The sequence below is a fragment of the Eulemur rufifrons genome, chromosome 9 (assembly GCF_041146395.1).
Source record: "Eulemur rufifrons isolate Redbay chromosome 9, OSU_ERuf_1, whole genome shotgun sequence".
NCBI classification, from domain to species: Eukaryota; Metazoa; Chordata; class Mammalia; order Primates; family Lemuridae; genus Eulemur; species Eulemur rufifrons.
The window spans coordinates 13,010,902-13,034,938 of NC_090991.1; the positions used below are offsets into that span (position 1 = coordinate 13,010,902).

At 39.4% G+C, this 24,037-nt stretch overlaps 1 protein-coding gene across 1 annotated transcript in view; it reads left to right on the forward strand.

The window, feature by feature from the left end:
- The first annotated feature begins 558 nt into the window (after positions 1 to 558).
- Positions 559 to 24,037, forward strand: part of UBE2G1 (ubiquitin conjugating enzyme E2 G1) — a 95,001-nt gene continuing 71,522 nt past the window's right edge. The window contains 4 exon segments of the mRNA XM_069483105.1: positions 559 to 739; positions 823 to 915; positions 918 to 1,007; positions 1,010 to 1,066. Of these exon segments, the coding sequence (XP_069339206.1) occupies positions 559 to 739; positions 823 to 915; positions 918 to 1,007; positions 1,010 to 1,066 (421 nt within the window).

Consider the following 24,037-nt stretch of genomic DNA (forward strand, 5'->3'; position numbering starts at 1 on the left):
GGGATGTCCCTATGTTGTCCAGGCTGGAATCAAACTCCTAGGCTGAAGGGATCTTCCTGCTTCAACCTCCAGGGTAGTTGGGACCACAGGCGTGCACCACTGCCCTAGGTCTTTGGATGGTAGTTTTAGTTGTATAGTTTAGGTTTTGCTAATGTCAATTCACCTACTCATGGAGAGTGCTATTGATTTGTTGAAACGTTTCGTACTACGAGATGCAGGACATTTTGCTTATTTCAAGAATCTTTTTGTGCACTCTTTAAATGAATTATCAGCACATATTAAATCTCTATTTTGGAGGTTGCTTATAATGGGGCACACCAGTACCAAGTTCGGCTTTCTAACAATGACTAATTCGCACACCATGTGTGCAGTGTCAGAGGGCTGTTGGATGCTTGCCAACAACTAGACATCTACCATTTCTTTTGGCCCCTTCGCTCCCAGACCACCTGCTTCAACTCGCTGGACAGTTTTGACCCTCCGTGACCTCTTTGTCATGGCGTTCGCGGGGTGTCTACCAGCTGAGGCTTCCGCAGTCCGCCGCGTGTCGACCTTCCAAAGATGGCGGCGGCTGGGGCAACTTCGCGTAAGGGGCGGAGCTCCGCCGCCGGGGGCGGGGCAGGGAGGCAGAGGGGTCGGGCTACCGGGCGGGCCACTTCCCGAAGCAGGCCCAGGGCGCTTGCGCGGAGCGGCCCTGAGCGCTGTGAGGCAGTGGCGGGGAAGGCACCGGAGGGGCCGACGGGTGGGTTGAAGGAGGGAAGCGGGCAAGCGAAGTCCCAGTGCGCGCCGCGGCGGCCCGGGGTACCCTCCCCTTCCGGGCGTGAGTCGCTGTGAGAAGAGCTAAACCGAGCGGACCCGCGCCGGCAGCGAGGCGCCGCTACCGCCGTCCCAGCCCGGCCTCCCTCGGCTTCGGCGCTCCGTCGCGGGGCCCGGGTTCCTCAGCACACCCTGCTCCAGCCGCCCCCAGAGCCTGTCCCCGGCCCTTCGAAAGCCCCGGCGCCAGCCCGGGCCCTTGCGAGGAGGATGACGGAGCTGCAGTCGGCACTGCTACTGCGAAGACAGCTGGCAGGTGAGCGGGCGGGCGGCAGGGCGCCGGGCCCGGTCGCGATCGCGGACAGCAGCTGCCCGGCACCTCCCGGGCCGGCGGCCGGACGCCCGGGAGGGACTGGGCTTGTGAGGGTGGGGACCCCGAAGCTCCGGTCCTGGCCCGGCCCAGCACTTGGCTGGCTCTCCGGAGGGCATTGGGGGCGGGGACGCGCGTCCCAGCTTTGGCTCCTGGACTGGGCCTGGCGTCCTGGGGGTCAGAGAGGAGGTTGCCCCCTCCCCCAATGTTCGGTGGGACGTTGAGGGGGAGGGGCAGTGGGTCCCCAGGCCGGGCCGCTCCCCTTGGAGGGGCGGGTCCCGGGCTCAGGTGCGGCAGAGGCCGGCGGACCCCGGGGGCAGGCGGGAGCGTCTGGGCCCGGCGCGGCTGCGAGTCCTGGCCTGGGTGTCAGAACCGGGGGCGGGCAGCGAGAGTGGGCGAAAGGGACTGACTCCTGCCCCGGTAGGTGAGGCGCGCAAAACTTCTCCCCGGGCAGCGCTGGGTCCATGGAGTTGTGGCCCACAACAAAAGCGCCGGCCTCCGCGGCCTCGGCGCGGGCGCGCGGGTGTCTGAGAACCTGGCGGGGTGCGGGACGCCGCCTCGCCTGCCTCCGCCTGGCACGGGCTCCGGCTGCGCCGCCTGGCTGGGGGAGGGTAGGAGCGGGCGAGGGGAGAGCCGCTCGCTGGCCGGCTCGGGGCTTTGTGCTCGCCGCGATTCCGGCTCCTGCGCAGGCCTGCAGACCCCCGGGGCTGTGCCCGCCGGCTCTGTCTAGGGGTGGCGGCCGGGGCTGCCTCCCCGGAGGAGCCTGCGTTCCCCCTCCCCCATTGTCCCGGCCTCCAGCCGTTTGTGGCTTCCAGGTTGACTTTTTAGGGGGTTGGCTCCTACTCTGCTAGGACTGTGTGAGCGGAGCATGCGCTCTGGAGACGTACGTGTGCGGAGTGGAAGGGGGGAGGCGGGTTGGTGGCTTCACAATGCCGCCCCACGTGCTGCCAGATTTAAAGAGAAATGAACCAGCAGTTACCCCTGCTGTCCAACGCCCAGCGTGTGTCATTCTCAGTTCAGGCGACTTCACACTCGCCGCTTTAAAGCTAGCAGCCCCTAGCCCTCTGCAGAAGCCAAAGGCTTGAATGATGAAATGTGTCTTTGAAATAGATTTACTAGGAGTTTGAGGTGTTTGTTAAATCACCTTTATGGCTTCTTAAGGAAAAGGTTGTCAGGGGCTGTTACAGATTGTATAATTAGGTTTATTATTAGACTATGAGCAAGCAGGTTTGGACAAGTGCTAAAGTTCTAGATGCTCAGGGGGAGTGACTTGAAGTGAATGGAGAAATTCTAATGATACTACAGTACATCTGTCACGAATAATATATTGGAAAATCAATCAAAGAATACCTTTATTGCATCTTATATTTGCAAACACACCCTTTCTATGTACTTTTTTTGTTTTGGAGAAAGGAATTAAGATTTTCTTCTGTCTCCCTAAGAATTCTTTACTCAGAATAACTTTTTATTATGTGGTGAACTATTAAATAGTATTAAAGTACTAAGTTAGGATTAAAACAGTACTCAATTCTTACATAACTGAAAAAAATAAACATTTTAAAAGGGGTAAAACAAGTTATGCAGTTACTAAGCAAAATATGACTAATAACTTGTTAGCAGTAGCAATAAGTCAAAAGTATTTCCTTCCCATTTGTGAACCAACTCTAGATTTTGATGGTCGTTTGGTTCAGTTTTACACTCTTTGACAAGATTAATCCCAAATATTGATAAAACACTTCCCAGAGGTCTTGGTTAATGGTTGATTTTCTGATAGGGCACACTAAAATATATTTTAAAGTAGAGGAGAGGAGGATTTAGTTTGCTATTTTTGAGGCCTCATTATAAAGTTACTTTGCTGCTGATTTCTTGACTTCTTGATCAGAAACAATGGAACTGTTCTTAATATTTTCTTTAATTTTTGAAGGATTTTAATTAACGTGCTCAAAATGTACAAAATAGTAGTCCAAGGCAATTGAAAGGTGAAAACATCAAGTGTCTTGGAAAGATTTGGTAACTACACACTAAAATAAAGGCCTTGTTTTATTTTAGTATATTGTTTGAGCTTTGTGGTTTTTAAAATATCATTTGAAAACAGGAAAGAATGGTAAAATGTAATTTCTTGAAATCATTTAGAGTGAACTTTGGACGGTTTGATAATAATGCTTTAAAAATCTTAAAATGTATTGAACTGAGTAGATACACAAACCTGTAATTCTAGCTGCTAGAATTCCAGAAACTTACAACAGTGGCCAACAATGGCTACCTTTATTGAGCCCCTAGTCTGCCAGTCCTTAATGATTTTAATTCATTACTTGGGAGAATTTATTGGGAGTGTTTTTTTTTTTTTTTTTCGTGGTGCCAACAGTTAAAGCTGATATTGGGAGTGTTTTTGCTGTTAACTGTAAAGAAGAATTTGGCTACTTTCAGAGTTGAATAAAGTGGTTCCTTAGGAGTTTCTCAGCCTTGGCACTACTGATATTTTGAGCCAATTATCATTGTGGGGCCTATACTGTGTATTATGGAGTGTTTAGCAGTATTCCTGGCCTTTACCCACTAGATGCCAGTAGTATGCCCCCTCAGTTGTGACAATCAAAAATGTCTCCATTGACAAATGTCCCCTGAGGGACAGAATCATCCCAGCTTGAAAACCACTGGATTAAGGTGTTTTAGTGTAGACCATTATGGCTATTGTGAAGCAAGTGGGAACACCTAACATTCATGAAATCAGATAGGTTGTATATTTCTTTGTGGATATTATTAGACTATGACTTACTCCTTGCAAATTCAGTAGCGGCAAATCAGCTTTTGCAGTGTGTTATGTTAAACACCTAGAAGTCCTCCAGCACAAGAGATAGTTTGTTTTTTTTCATTAAAAAAAAATTTTTTTTTTTTTTTTAAGAGATAGGGTCTTGCTTGTTGCTCAGACTGGAGTGCAGGCAAGATGATAGCTCACTGCAGCCTCGAACTCCTGGGCTCAAGCAGTGTTCTTTTTTTTTTTTTTTTTTTTTTTTTTTGAGACAGAGTCTCACTCTGTTGCCCAGGCTAGAGTGAGTGCCGTGGCGTCAGCCTACCTCACAGCAACCTCAAACTCCTGAGCTCAAGCGATCCTACTGCCTCAGCCTCCCAAGTAGCTGGGACTATAGGCATGCACCACCATGCCCGGCTAATTTTTTCTATATATATTTTTAGCTGTCCATATAATTTCTTTCTATTTTTAGTAGAGATGGGGTCTCGCTCTTGCTCAGGCTGGTCTCGAACTCCTGAGCTCAAACGATCCGCCCACCTCGGCCTCCCAGAGTGCTAGGATTACAGGCGTGAGCCACCGCGCCCGGCCTCAAGCAGTGTTCTTGCATCACCATCCCTAGTAGCTAGGACTACAGGCACACCATCATACTCGCGAATTTAAAAAATTTTTTCTTATACAGATGGAGTCTCACTATGTTGTCCAGATTGGTCTCAAATTCCCCACCTCAAATGATCCTCTCGCCTTGGCCTTCCAAAGTGGTGGGATAACAGGCATGAGCTACTGTACCTGGCCAATTTTTAAAAATTTTATTTTTTGAAAAGATATATGCATTGGCTAAAAAGCAAAGAGTGAAAAAAAGTATAGTCTTTCCACTCCTGGCCCCAAGTTCTTTTCATGAAGGCATCCTTCATTGTCAAATGTTCATCTTTTCAGATATTTATGTGGGCTGATGTTTAGTGAGGACTAACTTATACAGGCATTGTACTGAGTACTTCACATATATTATCTCATTTAATCCTCTCACTAAGGAAAAAGAGGCTTAGGGAGGCTAAGTAACTTACCCATGATCACATAGGTGCTGCTAGTGGTGCTGTTAGAACCACCACCTTCTCTCTTTTTTTTTTTTAGACAGGGTCTCACTCTGTCCCCATGGGTAGAGTGTAGTGACATCATTGTAGCTCACTGCAACCTAAAACTGCTGGACTCAGTGATCCTCTTGCCTCAGCCTCCCTAGTAGCTTGGGACTACAGTGAAAGGACCTTCTTATTTTAGCAACTTTTTGTTTTTAATTGGGTATATGGCCTCCCAGGGAGCAGTAATTAATACAATCATGAAATAGGATTTGAAAAATTTAAATATTCAAAATTAATTTTGTTTTTGCTATCTTAATACAGTTGTACAAAATAACACACATTAAGATCTTTAACATACATTAAGTGAGATTCTTAGGTAACCGTAAATAGTATGTTTTAGCCATTGTGAATTTAAAGCCAGCATCCTGCAGAAGCAAGGTAAATTCTTTGAATTTAATGTCATAGACTAAAGGCAGCACTAAGCTTTTTAGTGTTGGCAGTTAACTCTGAGAAAAAATTTTGGACTAATTGGACTAATTTCCTACCCTAACCCTACTAAATTTTACTATATGACAAGTATTTATAAGGAATAAATAGAAGCTTTTCTTTTTTTTTAAGATCACTTGAGGTTTTTAGGTTTTCATTAGTTACACTTTCATAGGCATGCATAGATATTCCACATTTTCATAGGCATTCCAGAACTAGGAGAAAGAATCCCTTTATGCAGAAACAATAAAGTAATCAGCTGCTTTTATTGTAGAAATCTCAATTGTGTATTTTAAAGTAATCTGGAAAATTCCAGAATCTGTGACTCCCTGGCTACCCATGTAAGTAGGTTGTTGTGATGAATGTGTTTCTCAGACTCAGTATGCAATAGAAGCACGTGGGGAGTCTGTAAAAATACTGATTTCTGGCCTCATCTCCAAAGAGTATTAGTCCGCAAGTCTTGATGGGGCCCAGGAATCCAATTTTTAAAGCTGCACGTTGGGTGATTGTGAGGCTGGCCATTCTGTGCCACACTATAAGGTGTCCTAAGCTATTCCTCCTCAGGACCAACTGCAGGTATCCTAGTTCTTGCTTTTTTGATATGCTGTTTTTCATTATCAGCCCTGGTGTTCGTAAGCTATTTAAAGAATATTCTTCAGAGGAGGCAATAAAAAGATTTAATATGTCTTATTGACCTTTCTAGAATATATTGGCACTCTGACCTACAATAACGTTAACAGTCTTAAACAAGCAGAAAGAGTAATAATTGGTTATTAGCAGTTAACAGTTGTTGACTTATTTAGAAATGGAAGAAAAGTCTTAAATTTACATTGCATCAAACTAATTGTTTAACAGAGTTGGGGAATTTTTATATCCATAAATTGTTACAGAAATAATGTAGCTACTATATATTGTTCTGAATACCCTGTCTGAAAAAAAGCATAAATGCAACATTTTGGTTGGGGATGGAGTAATGTATGATTTACATTCTCTGTAGTTGAGGGAGCACCAAGGAATTATTTATTTGATGTGTTATAGAATCTAAAGTAACCTTAACTTTTTAGTGAATAAGAGAATTTTTTTAACATTAAGAAGTGACATGGAAGTAATAATTTGTTATTCAGTGAATATTTTTGATAATATAATGACTTTTTTTATAAACACAGTAGTTTAATTTTCTATAAAATACTTTGGAATGAAACATACTTTATCTTTTGTCTTTTGTCATGGTTGATCTCACTTTCTAAATTTGAAAGAACTGCTGAATATATTAAAATATTGAACTAAATAAGTCTATAATTTGTAAGTGTAATATTTATCTGTATATTAGTATAATCTATATTTACTGTAAAGCACAACCAAAGTATATAGTTTTATTATATAGCTTTAGCTAATACACATTATATTTTGTGATACTTCCACATATAGTTGTGAAATAAGATGCTTTGATGATGATGATTATTATTATTATTTTTGTTGAGACAGAATCTTGCTCTGTTGCCCTTGGTAGAGTGCAGTGGTGTCATCTTACTTAGCTCACTGCATCTTTCAACTCCTGGGCTCAAGCATCCTCCTGCCTCAGACCTCCCCAGTAGCTGGGACTATAGATGTGCACAAAAAAAAGCTGGCTAATTTTTCTATTTTTAGTAGAAACGGGGTCTCACTCTTCCTCAGGTTGGTCTTGAACTCCTGAGCTCAAGTAATCCTCTTGCCTCAGCCTCCCAGAGTGCTAGTGATTATTATTATTATTGTTTTTTTTTTTTTTTTTTTTTGAGAAAGGTCTCTCTCTGACCCTTGAGCTGGAGTGCAGTGGTGCTATCATAGCTCACTGTAACCTCGAATTCCTGGGATCAGGGGATCCTTATGCCTTAGCTTCCCAAGTAGCTAGGACTATAGGCACAAGCCACAACGCCTGGGCTAATTAAAAAAAAAAATTTTTTTTGTAAAGACACGGTCTCATTATGTTACCCAGGCTGGTCTGAAATCCTGGCCTCAACTGATCCTCCTGCTTTAGTTTCTGAAAGTGCTGGCATTATAGGTGTCAGCCTGTCTTAATTATTAATAGAGTGATATCTGTTGTAAAATCTGATAATTGACTTCCTTTTCATTTGATTGTGCTGTCAAGATGAGTTTTAATCCCTGCATTATTTGGGCTTGGTATGTCAGTGCAAGTTTGCAAGTTTTTTGTGGGGTGGTGAGTGTGCTAATAGTAAACTGTAGTGTGGTTATGCCCAGGTAAAATATTAAGTGTTCATTTGTTTTAATGGAATCAGTTCAATTTAGGATGAAGAATTTCACATTTCTTAATTATTGAGAAAAATTTTGGTTGAATTTAAATTTTTGTTAGAATTTAGATGACCTGTAAGGGTCCATTTAGTGTCATCTTTCATTGGTTTGTACAAAATAACTTTTCAGAGAGGAAAGTGTGTGCTTATGGAAACAGCCCAGCAAGGTAAATATGGTATAGTTATATACGGTTAATAGCATTTCAGGTACAGAAAAGTACAAAAATTTTTGGTAATGAAGATGAATTATTGGTATGTATGAACGGATAAATGTGAGAGAATAAAGAATAAAATGCAATTCCAGGAAATAAGATATTTAAATGTTAAAATACAGCATTTTAAACTTTTCCCCCTAGTGCAAGATAGTGTAGGCTTATATGAGTAAATCAGAAATTTTTATCAGTAGTGTTCCATTGATTGTGGCCCTCAGAGAAACTTCTGAAAAAAATAATATAATTTATTGCTGTTGCTGTAGAGGGGTGTATACTTCTTTTTGTGAAGTTATGTTCTAGAAAATTTGTAACAAGTTAATTTTTGTAAGTGGAAATATTTTACCTTTTATTTAAACTTTATATCCATGCCTGATAACTTAGAAAAACCACTACAGCCGTTTCTCTGCTTTTCATATCAACTCTTCTATTAGTTAAGGATATGTTAAAAGTGTAAACAGCAAAGAACCTATTAAAAATTTTATCTGGCACCTGTTTCTGTTTTAATTTGGTAAAGTAACCTTGCTTTTGAATAAGTTTATCAAGTAGGGATTTTTTTTGTTTAAAAATGGCCTTTATATGAGGACACACTGTTTTGATTTGCTTTTGTTTTTTAAATTTTATTTTATTTTTTGGTAGAAATGGGGTTTTGCTGTGTTATCCAGGCTGGTCTTGAACTCCTGGGTTCATGTGATCCTCCTGCTTTGGCCTCCCAAAGTGCTAGGATTACAGGCATGAGCCACCACACTGGCCTTGATTTGCTTTTGAATGTGCCTATGCTTTAACTGCATTATTATTTTCTTATTCTTATGTAAGGATGTACTTATTAGGGTTTCTATTTCAAGACAAAGTAGTGCTAGACAAATAGTTTTTTTTAAACATGACACCAAAAGCATGAGCCATAAAAAGAAATATTGGAAAACTGGACATCATCAAAATTAAAAACTTTTTCTGTGAAAGATCATGTTAAGAGGATGAGAAGACAAGCTACAAACTGGAAGAACACATTTGCAAACTGCATATCTGGCAACTGATTGCAACTAGAGTATATAAAGAACCTACAATAGTAATAAACAAACAAAAAAACCCAGTCCATTTAGAAAATAGACAAGCACAGATAGTTCATTGAAGAGGACATACATATAGCAAATGAACATATGAAAAGATATTCAACATCATTAGATATTAGGGAAATGCACATTGAGACCACAATAAAATATCACCACATACCTATTAGAATAGTTACATTTTTAAAAAAATGATGACACTGAATGCTGGCAAGAATACAGAGAAACGTGATCTCTTATGCATTGCTGGTAGGAATGTAAAATGGTTCATCCACTATAAAAAAGTTTGCAGGTTCTTATAAAACCAAATTATGCACTTAATATACAACCCATCAATTGCACATTTGGATATTTATTTCAGAGAAGTGAAAACTTAAGTCTTCAAAAAACCTGTATGTGAATGTTCATAATAGCTTTATTAGTGATATTTTAAAACTGGAAATAACTGAAATGTCCTTCAGTGGGTGAATAAACTGTGGTATTTTACATCCATGCCATGGAATATACTATGCAGCAATAAAAAAGACACAAACTATTAATACACAAAAAAACTTGGATGCTCTCAAGGGAATTATGCAAAATTCTCAAACCTAATCTCAAAAGGTTACATACTGTAAAATTCCATTTGTATAAAAATTTTTTTCTTGTAGTAAAAAACCGCATAATGAAAGCTAGAATCCGTAATCATTTTTAAATCTTAACCATATTGTACAGTTCAACAGTGTTAAGTATATTCACATTATTGTGAAACTGATGTCTAGGACTTTTTCATCCTGCAAATCTGAAACTGTATTTATTCAGTAACAGCTCCTCTTCTCCCTCTCGGGTTGGGGATGAGGGAAACCATCATTCTCCTTTGTTTGTATGAATTTGACTACTTTAGGTACCTTATGTAAGTAGAATCATTGAGTGTTTTTTTGATGACTGGATTATTTGACTTAGGATAATGCCCTTAGGAGTCATCCATGTTGTAGCATATGACAGGATTTCCTTCCTTTTAAAGGCTGAATAGTGTTCCATTGTATGAATATATATCACATTTTATTTGTCCGTTCATCTGTAGATGGACATTTGGGTTGCTTCCGCCTCTTGGCTCTTGTGAATAATGCTGCTGTGAACATAGATGTGCAAATATCTGTTTGAGACCCTGCATTTGACTTTTTGGGATATACACTCAGAAATGGGATTGCTGGATCATATGGTAGTCCTATTTTTCATTTAATAGAATTTTTTTTTTAGAGCAGTTTCAGGTTCTCAGTAGAATTGAGTAGAAGGTACAGAGATTTCCCATATACCTTCTGCCATACATATATCACTCACCAGAATGTAACCTTTGTTTTTTATTTTATTTTATTTTATTTTTTTAGTTCTATGTCAGTTGAAACAATGTAACATTTGTTACAATTGATGAACTTACTTTGGATAGTGCTATTTTAATTTTTTGCAGAATCTCTATACTGTTTTCTATAGGAGTTTCATGATTTCATAATCCTACCAATAATATAAAGTTCCGATTTCTCCACATCCTCAACACTTGTTATTATCTAGTTTTTTTGATAGTAATCATCCTAATAGCTGTGAGATATCTCATTGTGGTTTTGATTTGCATTTCTCTGATGGTTATAAAGTTGTACATCTTTTTAGATGCTATTGGCCATTGGTATGTCATCTTTGGAGAAATATCTGTTCAAGTGTTTGCCCATTAAAAAAAACTCAGGTTATTTGATTTTTTTTGTTGTTTATTTGAAGGAGTTCTTTATATATTTTGGATATTGACCTGTCATCAGATGTATGATTTGCAAATATTTGCTCTTATTCTGTATTTTCCTTTTTACTTGTTGATTGTGTCTTGTAATGCACAAAAGTTTTTAAGTTTGATTTAGTTCAGTTTGTCTATTTTTGCTTTTTGTTGCCTGTGCTTTTGGTGTCATATCCAGGAAATTATTCCTAAGTCCAATGTCTTGAAGCTTTTCTCTTTATGTTTTCTCCCCTGCCCCCAATTTTTTTGTGGATCTGGGATCTCGCTATGTTACTCAGGCTGTTCTTGAACTCCTGGCCTCAAGTGATCCTCCCACCTCAGCCTCCTAAAAGTGCTGGGATTATAGTTGTGAGCCACTGCTCCTGGCTCTTATATTTTCTATAATCCTAGGTTTTGTGTTTAGGTCTTTAATCCATTTTGGGTTTGTGTGTGTGTGTGTGTGTGTGTGTGTTTTAAAGAGTGAATTTCACTCCCTTGCCCCAGGTAGAGTGCAGTGACGTCATCATAGCTCACTGCAACCTCAAACTCCTGAGCTCAAGCCATTCTCCTGCCTCAGCCTCCTAAGTAGCTGGGACTACAGGCAGGCGCCACCATGCCTGGCTAATTTTTTCTTTTTTTGGTAGAGAATGGGGTCTTGCTCTTGCTAAGGCTGGTCTTGAACTCCTGACCTCTAGTGATCCTCCTGCCTCGGCCCCCCAGAGTGCTGGGATTACAAGTGTGAGGCACTGTGCCCGGACAGCATTTTGAGTTAATTTTTGTATATGATGTAAAGATAAGGGTCCAGTTTCATTCTTTTGCTTGTGGATATCCAGTTTTCCCACCACCATTTTATTAAGAGACTAGATTGTCCTTTCTACATAGGGTGCTCTTGGCACCCTCATAGAAAATTCTTGAAATGGCAAAATTATAGCACGGGATAATAGATTAGTGGTTTTCAGGGATTAGGAACATGGGGGATATGTGGTTGTAAGGTAACAGACCTTTGTGGTAATGAACAGTTTTGCATCTTGATAGTCATTACACAAATGTGCAAATGTTATAAAATTGCATAGAGCTACACACACACACACACACACACACACACAAATGAGTAATAAAATCTGCATATAGTAGTCTCTCCTTATTCTTGGATGATAAATACTTTTCAGGACCTCCAGTGGATGCCTAAAACTGCAGATAGTACCAAACTCTATGTTTACTCCTATATATACATCCCTGTGATAAAGTTTAATTTATAAACTAGGCACAGTAAGAGATTAACAATAACAATAATGAAATAGAACAATTATAACAATATGCCGGCATCACTACTCTTGCACTTGGGCCATTATTAAGTTAAATAAAGATTACCTGAACACAAGCACTGAGATACCAGCTATTAAGTGACAGGCAGTGGGAATCCATTGTGCACTCAGAAAAGCACATCATTTAAAATTTATGAATTGTTTAATTCTGGAATTTTCTATTTAATATTTTTGGAATGAGTTTGACCGCAGGTAACTGAAATTGTGGATTAGGGAGGGACTACTGTAAAGTGTGTGGACTGTACCAATGTCAATTTCTTGAGTTCAATAGTGTGCTAGATGTTAGCATAGGGGAGAAATTGGGTAATGGGTACAGGAGACCTTTCTGTATTATTTTTTCCATTGTCCTATGACTATGTTTCAAAAATAAAAGGTTTTAAAAAAAGTCACTTGTAACCAAGCATTTTTATCAATCTTTTTTTCAAGTAGAGAACTTTTAAAAACTTAACTATTCGTAGTTACAAACATAGCAACATAGTTGCCATGTTAACACTTTCAAGGAACAGGAAGTTGAAATAGAAAAATATGTATTTGAGATAGAGATTCCAGCTTATTTTTAAGTAACAGTCTTTGTTGTGTTTAAACTTCTTGTGTTATTTGGAAAATAGAATGAAGGATCAGCATAAAAGTTCATTTATTGAGCTCTTGTATGCAGTTGCATCGACATCCTGGAGTACTACAAAGGTATTCATCTGTTATCACTACCTTAAACTGCCATGTAAATAAAGTTGCAATGCAGTATGATAAGTGCATATATACATGTTCAAGGAACAGAAAGTAGCCCTGAGGAAGCAGTGATTAATTATAGGGAAATATAGGGAGATCAGGGAAGTCTTCACTGGAAAAAGACTATATTTGGATTCAGTAGAATCAAGATTTCAGGTTTTTTTTTTTTTTTTTTTTTCCTGAGACAGACTCTCACTCTGTTGCCCGGTTTAGAGTGCTGTGGTGTCAAGCTCACAGCAACCTCAAACTCCTGGGTTTAAGCAATCTTTCTGCCTCAGCCTCCCGAGTAGCTGGGACTATAGGCATGCGCCACCATGCCCAGGTAATTTTTTCTATTTATATAATTTTAGCTGTCCAGATCATTTCTTTCTATTTTTTTAGTAGAGACGGAGTCTCGCTCTTGCTCAGGCTGGTCTCGAATTCCTGACCTTGAGCGATCCTCCCGCCTCAGCTTCCCAGAGTGCTAGAATTACAGGCGTGAGCCACCGCGCCCGGCCAGCAGTTACTTTTTAAAAGTATAACTTAGACCAAGTGACACTTGCTGGAACACTGATCCTTATTGTTTCCTCTCAAAGTATTAATAGTTTCATAAATGGACAACTCTATCATGACTATAGTTTTTCTCACTTGTTATAATTTATAGATTATCACAAAATTACAGGTTTTTTTTTTCTTGTTAGCACTGCCCTCCCCCCCAATCTTTGAAGTTTCTCTTTGGTCCTCCAGCTACCTTATGTCTCCTACCCAGGTGGCTGACCACATTTTCCAACAAGAAAACTAAGTTTGGCTTATTTACAACAGCAGAACACGGATAGTTAGACTTTATTAATCTCTGAATTTGTCCTTCAACAATGTTTAAATTAGATATACATAGAGAATACAAAAATTAATGTTGGTCCAATTATCCCTTTTCTACTTAGTCCTAGGGAACCAGTGAGATCATATGATCCTTCAACTTTCTCACTGTTTTGAGGGCGAGTCAAATGTATGTTAAAAAAAAAAGTCAGGCAACCTAAATTTGCATATGATAGAGGAAAATGGCATATGTATGTTTTAAAATAATTTTTTTTTAATTGCAAGTGAACATGTCTTTTGTAGAAGATTTAAAAAAGCTGAAACCTGGTGAAAACATCAGCTGTCCCTTTACAGCCTCTGTTAACATTTGATTTTTTTTCACTGCATTTTCCCTTTTTTATAAGGTGAAATTCTGAAAAGAACCTTTAGTGTTAGGGATTTTAGTGAAAATCATACTCTTTGAAGTTGAATTTATTAAAGTTTGGCTTATGTATTTAATTCACCTTAAGAAATCTAAGGTAAGATCAAGAAGTTATTTTTCAAATTTATTTACTGGATAAATGGCAGAACTAGATTTCAAACCTGGGTCACCTTATTTACCAAGACCACAGCTTTTTATACCATTGCACACTGTTAAACTCTGAAGTCTCTCTGACTTTTGGAAGGGGAACTACTATTGCAGATGGCTGCATCTGATATTTTGAGTTTGTCTATTTCTCATCTTTTATGCTTTAGGATTCTAAAATTAAATTATTTATTTCAAGGCTTATGTAGAGAGGAATGTTACTCTGTAGCCTTCCTTAATACTCTTTCATCCTAGGTAAGCAGAGGATAATAGTCTTTATTTCTGTTTTGTATGTATTTTTCTTTATTTTTTAAAATTTTGTATAGAGATGGGGTCTTACTCAGGCTGGTGTTGAACTCCTGAGCTCAAGCGTTCCTCCCGCCCCTGCCTCCCAGAGTGCTAGAATTACAGGCGCGAGCCACCCTGCCCGGCATCTTTTTTGTATTCAGCAGTGCATAGGGTGGTTTGCGTTAGAGGTCCAGGACTTTAGGCTGTGCTAAACTTCTTTTTTTCAAACTGCTGTGAACATCTATGGTATGATGCTTCCCCCAAGGAAATACTGTATTTCCACTGTTTTCTCTGGTTGTTTCTACATCTCTCCCTTAGGATTATACCTTTGCTCTGCTTCTGCTCTTAGCATTTGCCTAGTGGAAACAACAGAACTGTCTTTATCCAGTTTGGTTTATATTTAATTCTCACAGGTGCGATAGTGAGGGTGTTGTGCGCCTGCTATCCTCTTCAGCATCTAAGGCGTATGTGCGGCTGTTGGGGGATCAATACCACTGTGATAAGTCTTTTTTTTTTCTTTTTAAATGAACCTTTTATTTTAGAGCAATTTTAGACTTACAGAAATATTGTGGGAATAGTACAGAGAGTTCCTTATACCCTGTATTCAGTTTCTCCTATTTTTAACATCTTAAATTAGTATGGTATATTTGTCATAATTAATGAACCAGTAGTGATACATTATTCTTAAATAAAGTCCATACTATATTTGGATTTCCATAGTTTTTACCTGATGTCCTTTCTTCTGTTCCATGATGCCATCCAGGATACCACATTGCATTTGGTTGTTATGTCCTAGTCTCATCTGGTCTGTGAGAGTTTCTCAGAGTTTCCTTGTTTTTGTGTCTTTTTTTTCTTTTTTATTTCTCTATTTTTTGAGACAGAGTCTCGCTCTGTCATCCGGGCTGGACTACAGGTACGTGCCACCATGCCTGGCTATTTTCTGCTTTTACTAGACGTGGGTCTGGCTAGTCTCGAACTCCTGAGCTCAAATGATCCTCCCACCTTGGCCTCCCAGAGTACTAGGATTAGAGGTATGAGCCACCATGCCTGGCCTGTTTTTGACATCTTTTGCAGTTTTGAGGAATACTGGTGTGGTAGAATGTCCCTCAAATTGGATTTGTTTAATGTTTTTGTGATTAGACTGGAGCTATGGGTTTTCAGAAAGAATACCACAAAGATGAAGTACCCTTCATCATATCATTTTGATGGTACGGGATATCCACACCACAACACTGAGAATATGAACCTGGATCCCTTGGTTAAAGTTGTGTTTGCCAGGTTTCTCTATGGTAAAGCTATTCCTTTTCCCTTTCCATACTCTTTTTTTGTAAGTTACTCACTGAGTTCAGCCCACACTCATATGGGAAGGGAGGACTAAGCTCCACCTCCTGGAGGAGGGAATATCTACTGATGTTATCTGGAATTCTTCTGTAAGGAAGATTTGTCTCTTTTCCATTTATTTACTCAGCCATTTATTCAGTATGGTCTGTATTTTGATTCTCCAGAGAAACAGAACTTATAAGGAAAGTAATATATATGAATGATTTATTTTAAGGAATTGGGCCATGTCATTTATTTTGTTTTTAAAGTTATTCTAGCTTTTTTTTTTTTTTTTTTGGTTGAGTACTTCCTTATTTTCTGATGACTACAAACTATTTCTGACCTCTCTTGTATTTCCCTATCCCAGCCCTAGAATCAGGTATTTCTCTAAGGAGCCCTGGTTCCTTTTATTGGAGAATGACATCTAGAAACCAAGATCTGGGCATTGGGAGTACTCATTTCTACTGGAGTGTCACTGCTTTATAGGAGAGGGGTAGGCAATATGTGTATTTATAGTACCCCACACAGACACATGTCTATAATGTTTCTGTTTATATCTATCTAATATATATTAAGTGAAAACCTAAGTTCATACTGATGTATCTGACTCTAATAAGTACCTGAGTGTTTATTCTAGTCCTGCCTTTTTGTCTGTAAGTCTTCTCTCTGACGATGAGAAACCTAGCTCTCATCACTACCATTTATTTAAAAGCAGTTTCAGAATCGTTAACCTATACTCTGGTAGGAACCAAATTTCTACCTAGCATATAGTATTTATTATGTACAGTTCTTTTTGTCCTTATCTTTTGAGTTTACATTTTTATAAAAATATTATTTTTCAACATTTCCTTAGGTCAGCTCCTTTTCCTCCCATTTCCCGTTTGCAATACAGTTAAATTTATTTGTCACAGACTTCATTCCATTGTGGTTTATTTTTCAAATTTATTTTGCATGCATTAAAGTTCATTCTTTAAGATATACATTTCTATGGATTTTGACAAGTGCATAGAGTTACTGTATCTACCATTGCAGGACTGTACAGAATAGTTCTACCCTGAAATTTCCTCTATGTGTCCCTGTTGCAATCAACCACTGCATCCCCCCATCCTACCCCACCACAAGCAGTCCCTCGCAACCATTGATCTGTTTTCCATCCCTGCAGTTTTCCCTTTTCCAGAATGTTGTATGCAGCTTTGGAGTCTGACTTCTTTCACTTAGCGAAATGCACTTAAAATTCATCCACAGTTGTTGCATGAATTGGTAGCTTCTTCCTTTTTATCACTGTATAGTATTCCATTGTGTACTTTCTACTGCATACATTTCATTGTACCATATTTTATCGATTTCCATGTTAAAGGACATCTTGGTTGTTTCCAGTTTTTAGCGATTATGAATAAAGCTTCTGTGAATGTTTGTCAGCAGGTTTTTGTGTGAGCATAACTTTTCAACTCATTTGGGCAAATACCTAGGATACAATTGTTGGTTGTATGTTCACACTCTGTTTAGCCTGATCAAAACTGCTAAACTGTCTTCCAAAATGACCTTACCGTATGTTTTATTTTAAACATAGTATCTTCATGCATTGTTCTTCTTGCTTCTTCACTTAATATCATGTACACATCTCTCTGTATTGGTACATAGAGACTTACTTTGTTCTTTTGAAACACATTCCTAGTATTCCATTAGATGACTAAGCCATAATTCACTTTTTTTTTTTTTTTGAGACTGAGTCCCACTCAGTCTCCTGCGCTAGAATGCAGTGGCATTATCTTAGCTCACTATAAAGAACTCCTTAGGCTCAAGTGATCCTCCTATCTCAGCCTCCCCAGTAGCTGGGACTATAGGTGTGTGCCATCACACCTGGCTAATTTTTCTGTTTTTTGTAGAGACTGGTCTCATTCTTGCTCAGGCCTCAAGTGATCCTCCTATCTCAGCCACCCACAGTGCTGGGTTTACAGGCATGAGCCACCATGCTTGGCTGCCATAATTTACCTTTTTTTTTTTTTTTTTTTGAGACAGAGTCTGACTCTGTTGCCCTGAGTCGAATGTCGTGGCATCAGCCTAGCTCACAGTAACCTCAAACTCCTGGGCTCAAGCGATCCTCCTGCCTCAGCCTCCCAAGTAGCTGTGATTACAGATGCACACCACGATACCCGGCTAATTTTTCTATTTTTAGTAGAGACCGGGTCTCGCTCTTGCTCAGGCTGGTCTTGAACTCCTGACTTCAAGGGATCCTCCCACCTCAGCCCCCCAGAGTGCTAGGATTACAGGCATAAGCCACTGTTCCTGGTCTATAATTCACTTTTTATTAAAATGATTCTTTAACTTATAGAAATAATGCATGTTCATGATAAAAAATACGACCCTGTACTAAAGAGAATAAAATAAAAAATAAGTCTTTATCCCCCCACACACCCATTCCATTTTCCACAAGAGAATTAATAATTCATGCTAGGATATGGCTATAATTTACGATACCTCTTTTTTTTGGTGGGAGATAGGGTCTTGCTTTGTTGCCCTAGGCTAGGGTACAGAGCAAAGTATGGTGGTGTCATCATAGCTCACTGCTACTTCAAACTCCTGGGCTCAAGTGATCCTCCTGCCTCAGCCTGCCCAGTAGCTGGGACTACAGGTGCACACCATCACGCCTGGCTAATTTTTCTATTTTTGGTAGAGATGGGGTCTCCCTCTTGCTCAGGCCGGTCTTCAACTCCTGAGTTCAAGTGATCCTCCGCCTTGGCCTCCCAGAGTGCTAGGATTACAGGCATGAGCCACCACGCTTGGCCTACCTTTTGATTTAAAGTGAGAGATAGGTGAGTTTTCCTTTCACTTGAACACTTAGAGGCTATTGTAGGGTTAGTTATTTGCCTAATTTCAATATTGTATCTTAGGGAATTGGGAGGCCTGAGGAGAGGGAAAGAGAGGGAATGGCTGATCAGTGGCTCATTTAGAACTCACACATTTGTTGTCTTCCACGGGTAACCATAATATACTTACAATATTAACATCGAAGATCACTGATGACAGAACACCGTAACAGATATAATAGTAATGAAAAAGTTTGAAATACTGCTAAAATTACCAAAATGTGACACAGGGACTCCAGGTGAGCACATGCTATTGAAAAAATGTTACTGATAGACCTCACTGATGCAGGGTTGTCACAAACCTTAGTTTGTTAAAAAAACACAACCTCAAGGTGCCATAAAGTGAAGTGCACTAAAATGAGGTATGCCTGTATGTGAACCGTAAATGAAATTTATGTTTAGACTTGGGTCTCATCCCCAAGATGTCTCATTATGTATATGCATGTATTCCAAAATCTGAAAAAATTTTGAAATAGAAAATGCTTCTGAAGCCAGGTGCAGTGGCTCACACCTGTAATCTTACCACTCTGGGAGGCCAAGGTGGGCGGATTGCTTGAGCTCAGGAGTTTGAGACCAGTCTGAGCAAGAGCAAGACCCTGTCTCTACCAAAACCAGAAAAAATTAGCCAGGCATCCTGGCATGTGCCTGTAGTCCCAGCTACTAGGGAGGCTGAGGCAGGAGGATTGCTTGAGCCCAGGAGTTTGAGGTTGCGGCGAGCTGTGATGACGCCACTGCACTCTACCCAGGCGACAGAGTGAAACTCTGTCTGAAAACAAAACAAAGAAAACGATGCTTCTGGTCCCAAGCATTTTGGCGAAGAGATACTCGATCTGTACTATGTCGTATTACTAGCACATAACACAGCACTACTGCATATATAAGTATTCAGTAAATTTTCAGTGAATTTGCAGAGTTCAAGTAGCTGCTAAATTTTAATCTCTGTAAGGGATGTTAGGATGGGATTTCCTGATGGTTGGCAGATTATATGGTAGAAGACCTAAGCAGTCTTTTAGTTCTTCAGTTTCCACAGCTGTATTTGCTTCCTCAATTAGTACCCTTTTCTCAAGCATCTCTATTCCCTTTTGCTGTTCTTTCTTCGACTCCTATTAAAAATGCAAGTTGCATGGATGAGAGTGCAGTAACTCACCTGTGAGCATACCATCTGAGTGCGTTGGCTGTTTAATCTATATGTTTAGGATTATTTCAGTTTAAGTCTTTATTTTATTTTATTTTTGAGAGAGAATCTCGCTTTATCACCCCGGGTAGAGTGCGGTGGCATCATTCTAGCTCACTGCAACCTCAAACTCCTGAGCTGAAGGGATTCTCCTGCCTCAGCCTCTCAAATACCTGGGACTACAGACATACACCACAATGCCTGGCTAATTTTTGTATGTTTTTAGTAGAGATGGGGTTTCGTTCTTGCTCAGGTTGGTCTCTAACTCCTGAGTTCAAGCAATATTCCGGCCTTGGCCTCTCAGAGTGCTAGGATTATAGGCGTGAGCCACTGTGCCCGGCCTCAGTTTAAGTCTCAATACTATGCTTATACTAACTGTTGACTAGCACTAATATTTGACAGTTGCTCATGCCTGTCATTTCTGGCACTTTGAGAGGCTTAGGCAAGAGGATCACGTGAGGCCAGGAGTTTAAGACCAACCTGGGCAACATAGCAAGACCCCCCCATCTCTACAAAAAAGAATTAAAAAGAACAGAATGATCTACACATAAAGCTTTCTTTTAGAAGGTAGAAAGTATATATGAGACTTAAAATTGGTCTTCATATTAATAGTAGTAAATCAGATTTATACTGTAGGGTTATTGATTTTTATAAAGAGAGTAAGTTGTGTAGCAATTCTGAATCCTGTATTGTTGAAATATCAATAGCAGATGTTAGAATCCTATTAGTAATCCTAAAGTAAAACAGGCTTGAAAAGTGCAATCTTGAATTATTCAACACTTTGTATCCGAATTATGTGAAATATCATTATCCATTTTATGATTTTGAACAGAACCATAGGTGGTTTTCCTAAATAAGGCTTATGTTCCTCCTCTGCCTTCTCAGTTTGAGTCCCTGGAACCTGTTCTATTTTTACTTGTGGATCTACATACTGAAGCTGTCTCTGATTTCATGCTCTGAAGATCAACAAGAGATCTTCTCTTGTAAGATGAGAATTGTGTAATAGGTGACTATTGGAAGAGTAAACAAGTCTTAATAAGCCTGTAAACATTTATTGAGTGAGGTTTTTTTCAGTAAAAGCAATGTTGTACCAGATGTTTCTTGGTACAATGACTGAAGGAAGTTCAATGATAAATTCAATGCCTGGCTGTTTGCCCGATAAGTAATTACTAGAAGTAATTGTTTTTGTAGTGTTATTGAAGCTTTATTTACTGTATGTTTAATTTTTAACTCTTCTTTTAAAGGGATCAATGAAAGTAACATCTATGGAATATTTACAAGTTATTGGAAATAAGACAGGACTGTTGAATTTCAAAAAATACCTTGTAGGCTGGGTGTGGTGGCTCACCCCTGCAATCCTAGCACTCTGGGGAGGCTCCCGCTTGAGCGGGAGGATTGCTTGAGCTCAGGAGTTCAAGACCAGCCTGAGCAAGAGAGAGACCCTGTCTTTACTAAAAATAGAAAAAAAATTAGCCGGTCAACTAAAAATAGAAACAAAAAATTAGCTGGGCGTGATGGCTTGCGCCTGTAGTCCCAGCTACTCGGGAGGCTGAGGCAGGAGGATCGCTTGAACCCAGGAGTTTGAGGTTTCTGTGAGCTAGGCTGATGCCTTGGCACTTACTCTAGCCTAGGCAACAAAGTGAGACTGTGTCTCAAAAAAAAAAAAAAAAAAAAAAAAAGCATTGTAAACTATATCTTCACTTCCATTATAAAATGAAAGTGGAACAATATTGTTTAAAATTCAAATTGAGCAACATTTATACTTTTCAGGCCTTTAGAATCTGCTTGTTGCAGATTGACCAAGGAGTTTGGAAAAAAAAAAAAAGTCTGTTTGAGGTTTGAGTTGAAAAGATTGATTATTTTTTAGATTATCTTTGGCTAAACATTGCAGAGAAGATCTGATAATACTTTTTTCCCCCTCAGAAAAGGGTATGAGCACTAAGCTGTTCATTGTGAGGTTGGGGCTTTCTTGTGTTTCTGATAGCCCATTTGGTGCTGTCATTCTGCTTGTCCCTTCTGGGATTTTGGCTTAACATGCCATCATATCAGACATTTTCTACCCTAAACTTTTTTTTTTTTTTTTTTTTTTAAGAGATGGGGTCTCACTATGTTGTTCAGGCTGATCTCCAACTCCTGTCCTCAAGCAATCCTCCTGAGCCAGCCTTCCAAAGTGCTGGTATTAACAGGTGTCAGCCACCACACCCAGCCCATATCAGACATTTAATTATGAATTAATTTATTTGCAGTATTCATTTAAAATTTTCAGTAATTGTGTTTGTAATTTGAAGTTTGATCCTTTATTTCTTGCTCACATAAATGCATATAATAAAGCAAAACCTTGTTTGAATTTAGACATGTAAAAAATTTCTGAAGGTGGGTAAAATACTTATTCCATATTTTCCACACCTTAACTCTTCATCACTTTTAACTTTGACAATTCTGGTTTGTCTTCACATTCATAGCATGTTTTTTGAAATAGGTATGCTTAACCCTTTATTTTTACCTTAAAAAAATTTTTTTAAGTTGTAGCATCTTTTTTCTGAGTTTTGCCTCACCCCCAGTTCCCCTTTTTTCCCCTTAATCTGTAGCAAAGTAAACTTATTAGTCTTGGGTAGCGAGCCATACAGAAGAACATTGTTTATTAGTTGGATAGCCAATTGGGTACTTTATTATTTTTTTAATATACTTTTCACTTTACAGAACCAGTTGGGTACTTTAAATTGACACTGGAGTAATGGGGAGAAAAAGGACAGATAGGAGATTTTGGGAGAATGGGCCACAGAGTGTGATAACATATTTATTATTATTTACCACTGAAAGGAACCAGGAATCCATGGAGAAATGACTGATTCTAGCCTTGGGACTGGAAATATTTAAAACATCATATCAGAAAGCAAGAAAGCTATCAAAGATAATTGGGCCAGCAGGTTGAAAGGTTTCTCATTGGACAAATTGTTCCCTGGGACAATTTGCGCATATAATAAAGAGTAGTAAATGTGGATTAAAATACATCAGCTATGTAAAAAACTATAAGTTTGCATTACTAAAACCAATAACACCTGTGTTTTGGAAAGATGACTGGTAAAAAAAGAAGAAAAAAAAGAAAGCCAATAACAACAAAACACCATAATGTCACCTTTGGAAGATGGTGCGGAACCAAATTATTCTGAGGGCAATGGGTGGTATCAGACATTTATCTTTCAAAACTTTCCTGGATAACCAGATAGTTGATATAGGGAAGTTTTCTTTTCCCTCCCTCCCTCCCTCCCTCTCTCTCTCTCTCTTTCTTTCTTTCTTTCTTTTCTCCTTCCATCCGTCTGTCTTTCTTTCTTTCTTTCTTTATTTCTTTATTTTTTAATAGAGATATGCTGCCCAGGCTGGAGTGCAGTGGCTGTTCACAGGTGCAGTCCTACTGCTGACCAGCATGGGAGTTTTGACCTGCTTCATTTCTATCCTGGGCCAGTTTATCCCTCCTTAGGCAACCTGGAGGTCACTATATGCTGAACTTAGTGTGGACAATTGATTGACATAGCGCACTACAGTTCAGAACTCCTGGGCTCAGGCAATCCTCCTGCCTCAGCCTCCCAAGTACCTGGACTACAGGTACAGTCTACCACACCCAGTGAGAAGTTTTTCTTTGCAGTAGTATTCTAGCTAATAAATGAAGAAATGAAAGAATTAGACTGTCACCATTTTGCATCCTGTATTAAAATACGAAATCTACGTAATGATCATTAACAACTGCTAGAGCTACTAGGTGAAAGACTGACAAGACCTGAACCCACCAGATCATAAAAGAGGTACCAGTCAGACATTATGTGTTGTGTCATTAGGTGTCTCTTGATGTGATGCAGTGGCATCAACTGTGAAATTTTCTTGCAAAAAATTCAAATCTGAATGTGATTAAGCCTCTAGATTTGCTGATTTATAGGAAAAACAGGGTATAGAACATGTTCAAAGACACCATGGAAGGAGGATACAATCAGTAAAATCTATAAGGGGGAAAATTTTATAGGGCAAGTGTCTTGGTTTCTTCAATAAATAAGTGGTGAAAGAATTAAGCCCAGGAAACGTATAAATTAAAAGACACATATTAACAAAATACAATGTAGGGATCTTATTTGGATGGATTCTATTTCTGGCCAGCAAATTGTAAAAATATTCTTATGGGGCAAAAGGGAAAATTTGAGCACTGGATATCTGATACTAATATAGTGTTAGTTTTTCTTAGGATATAATAATGATATTGTGGT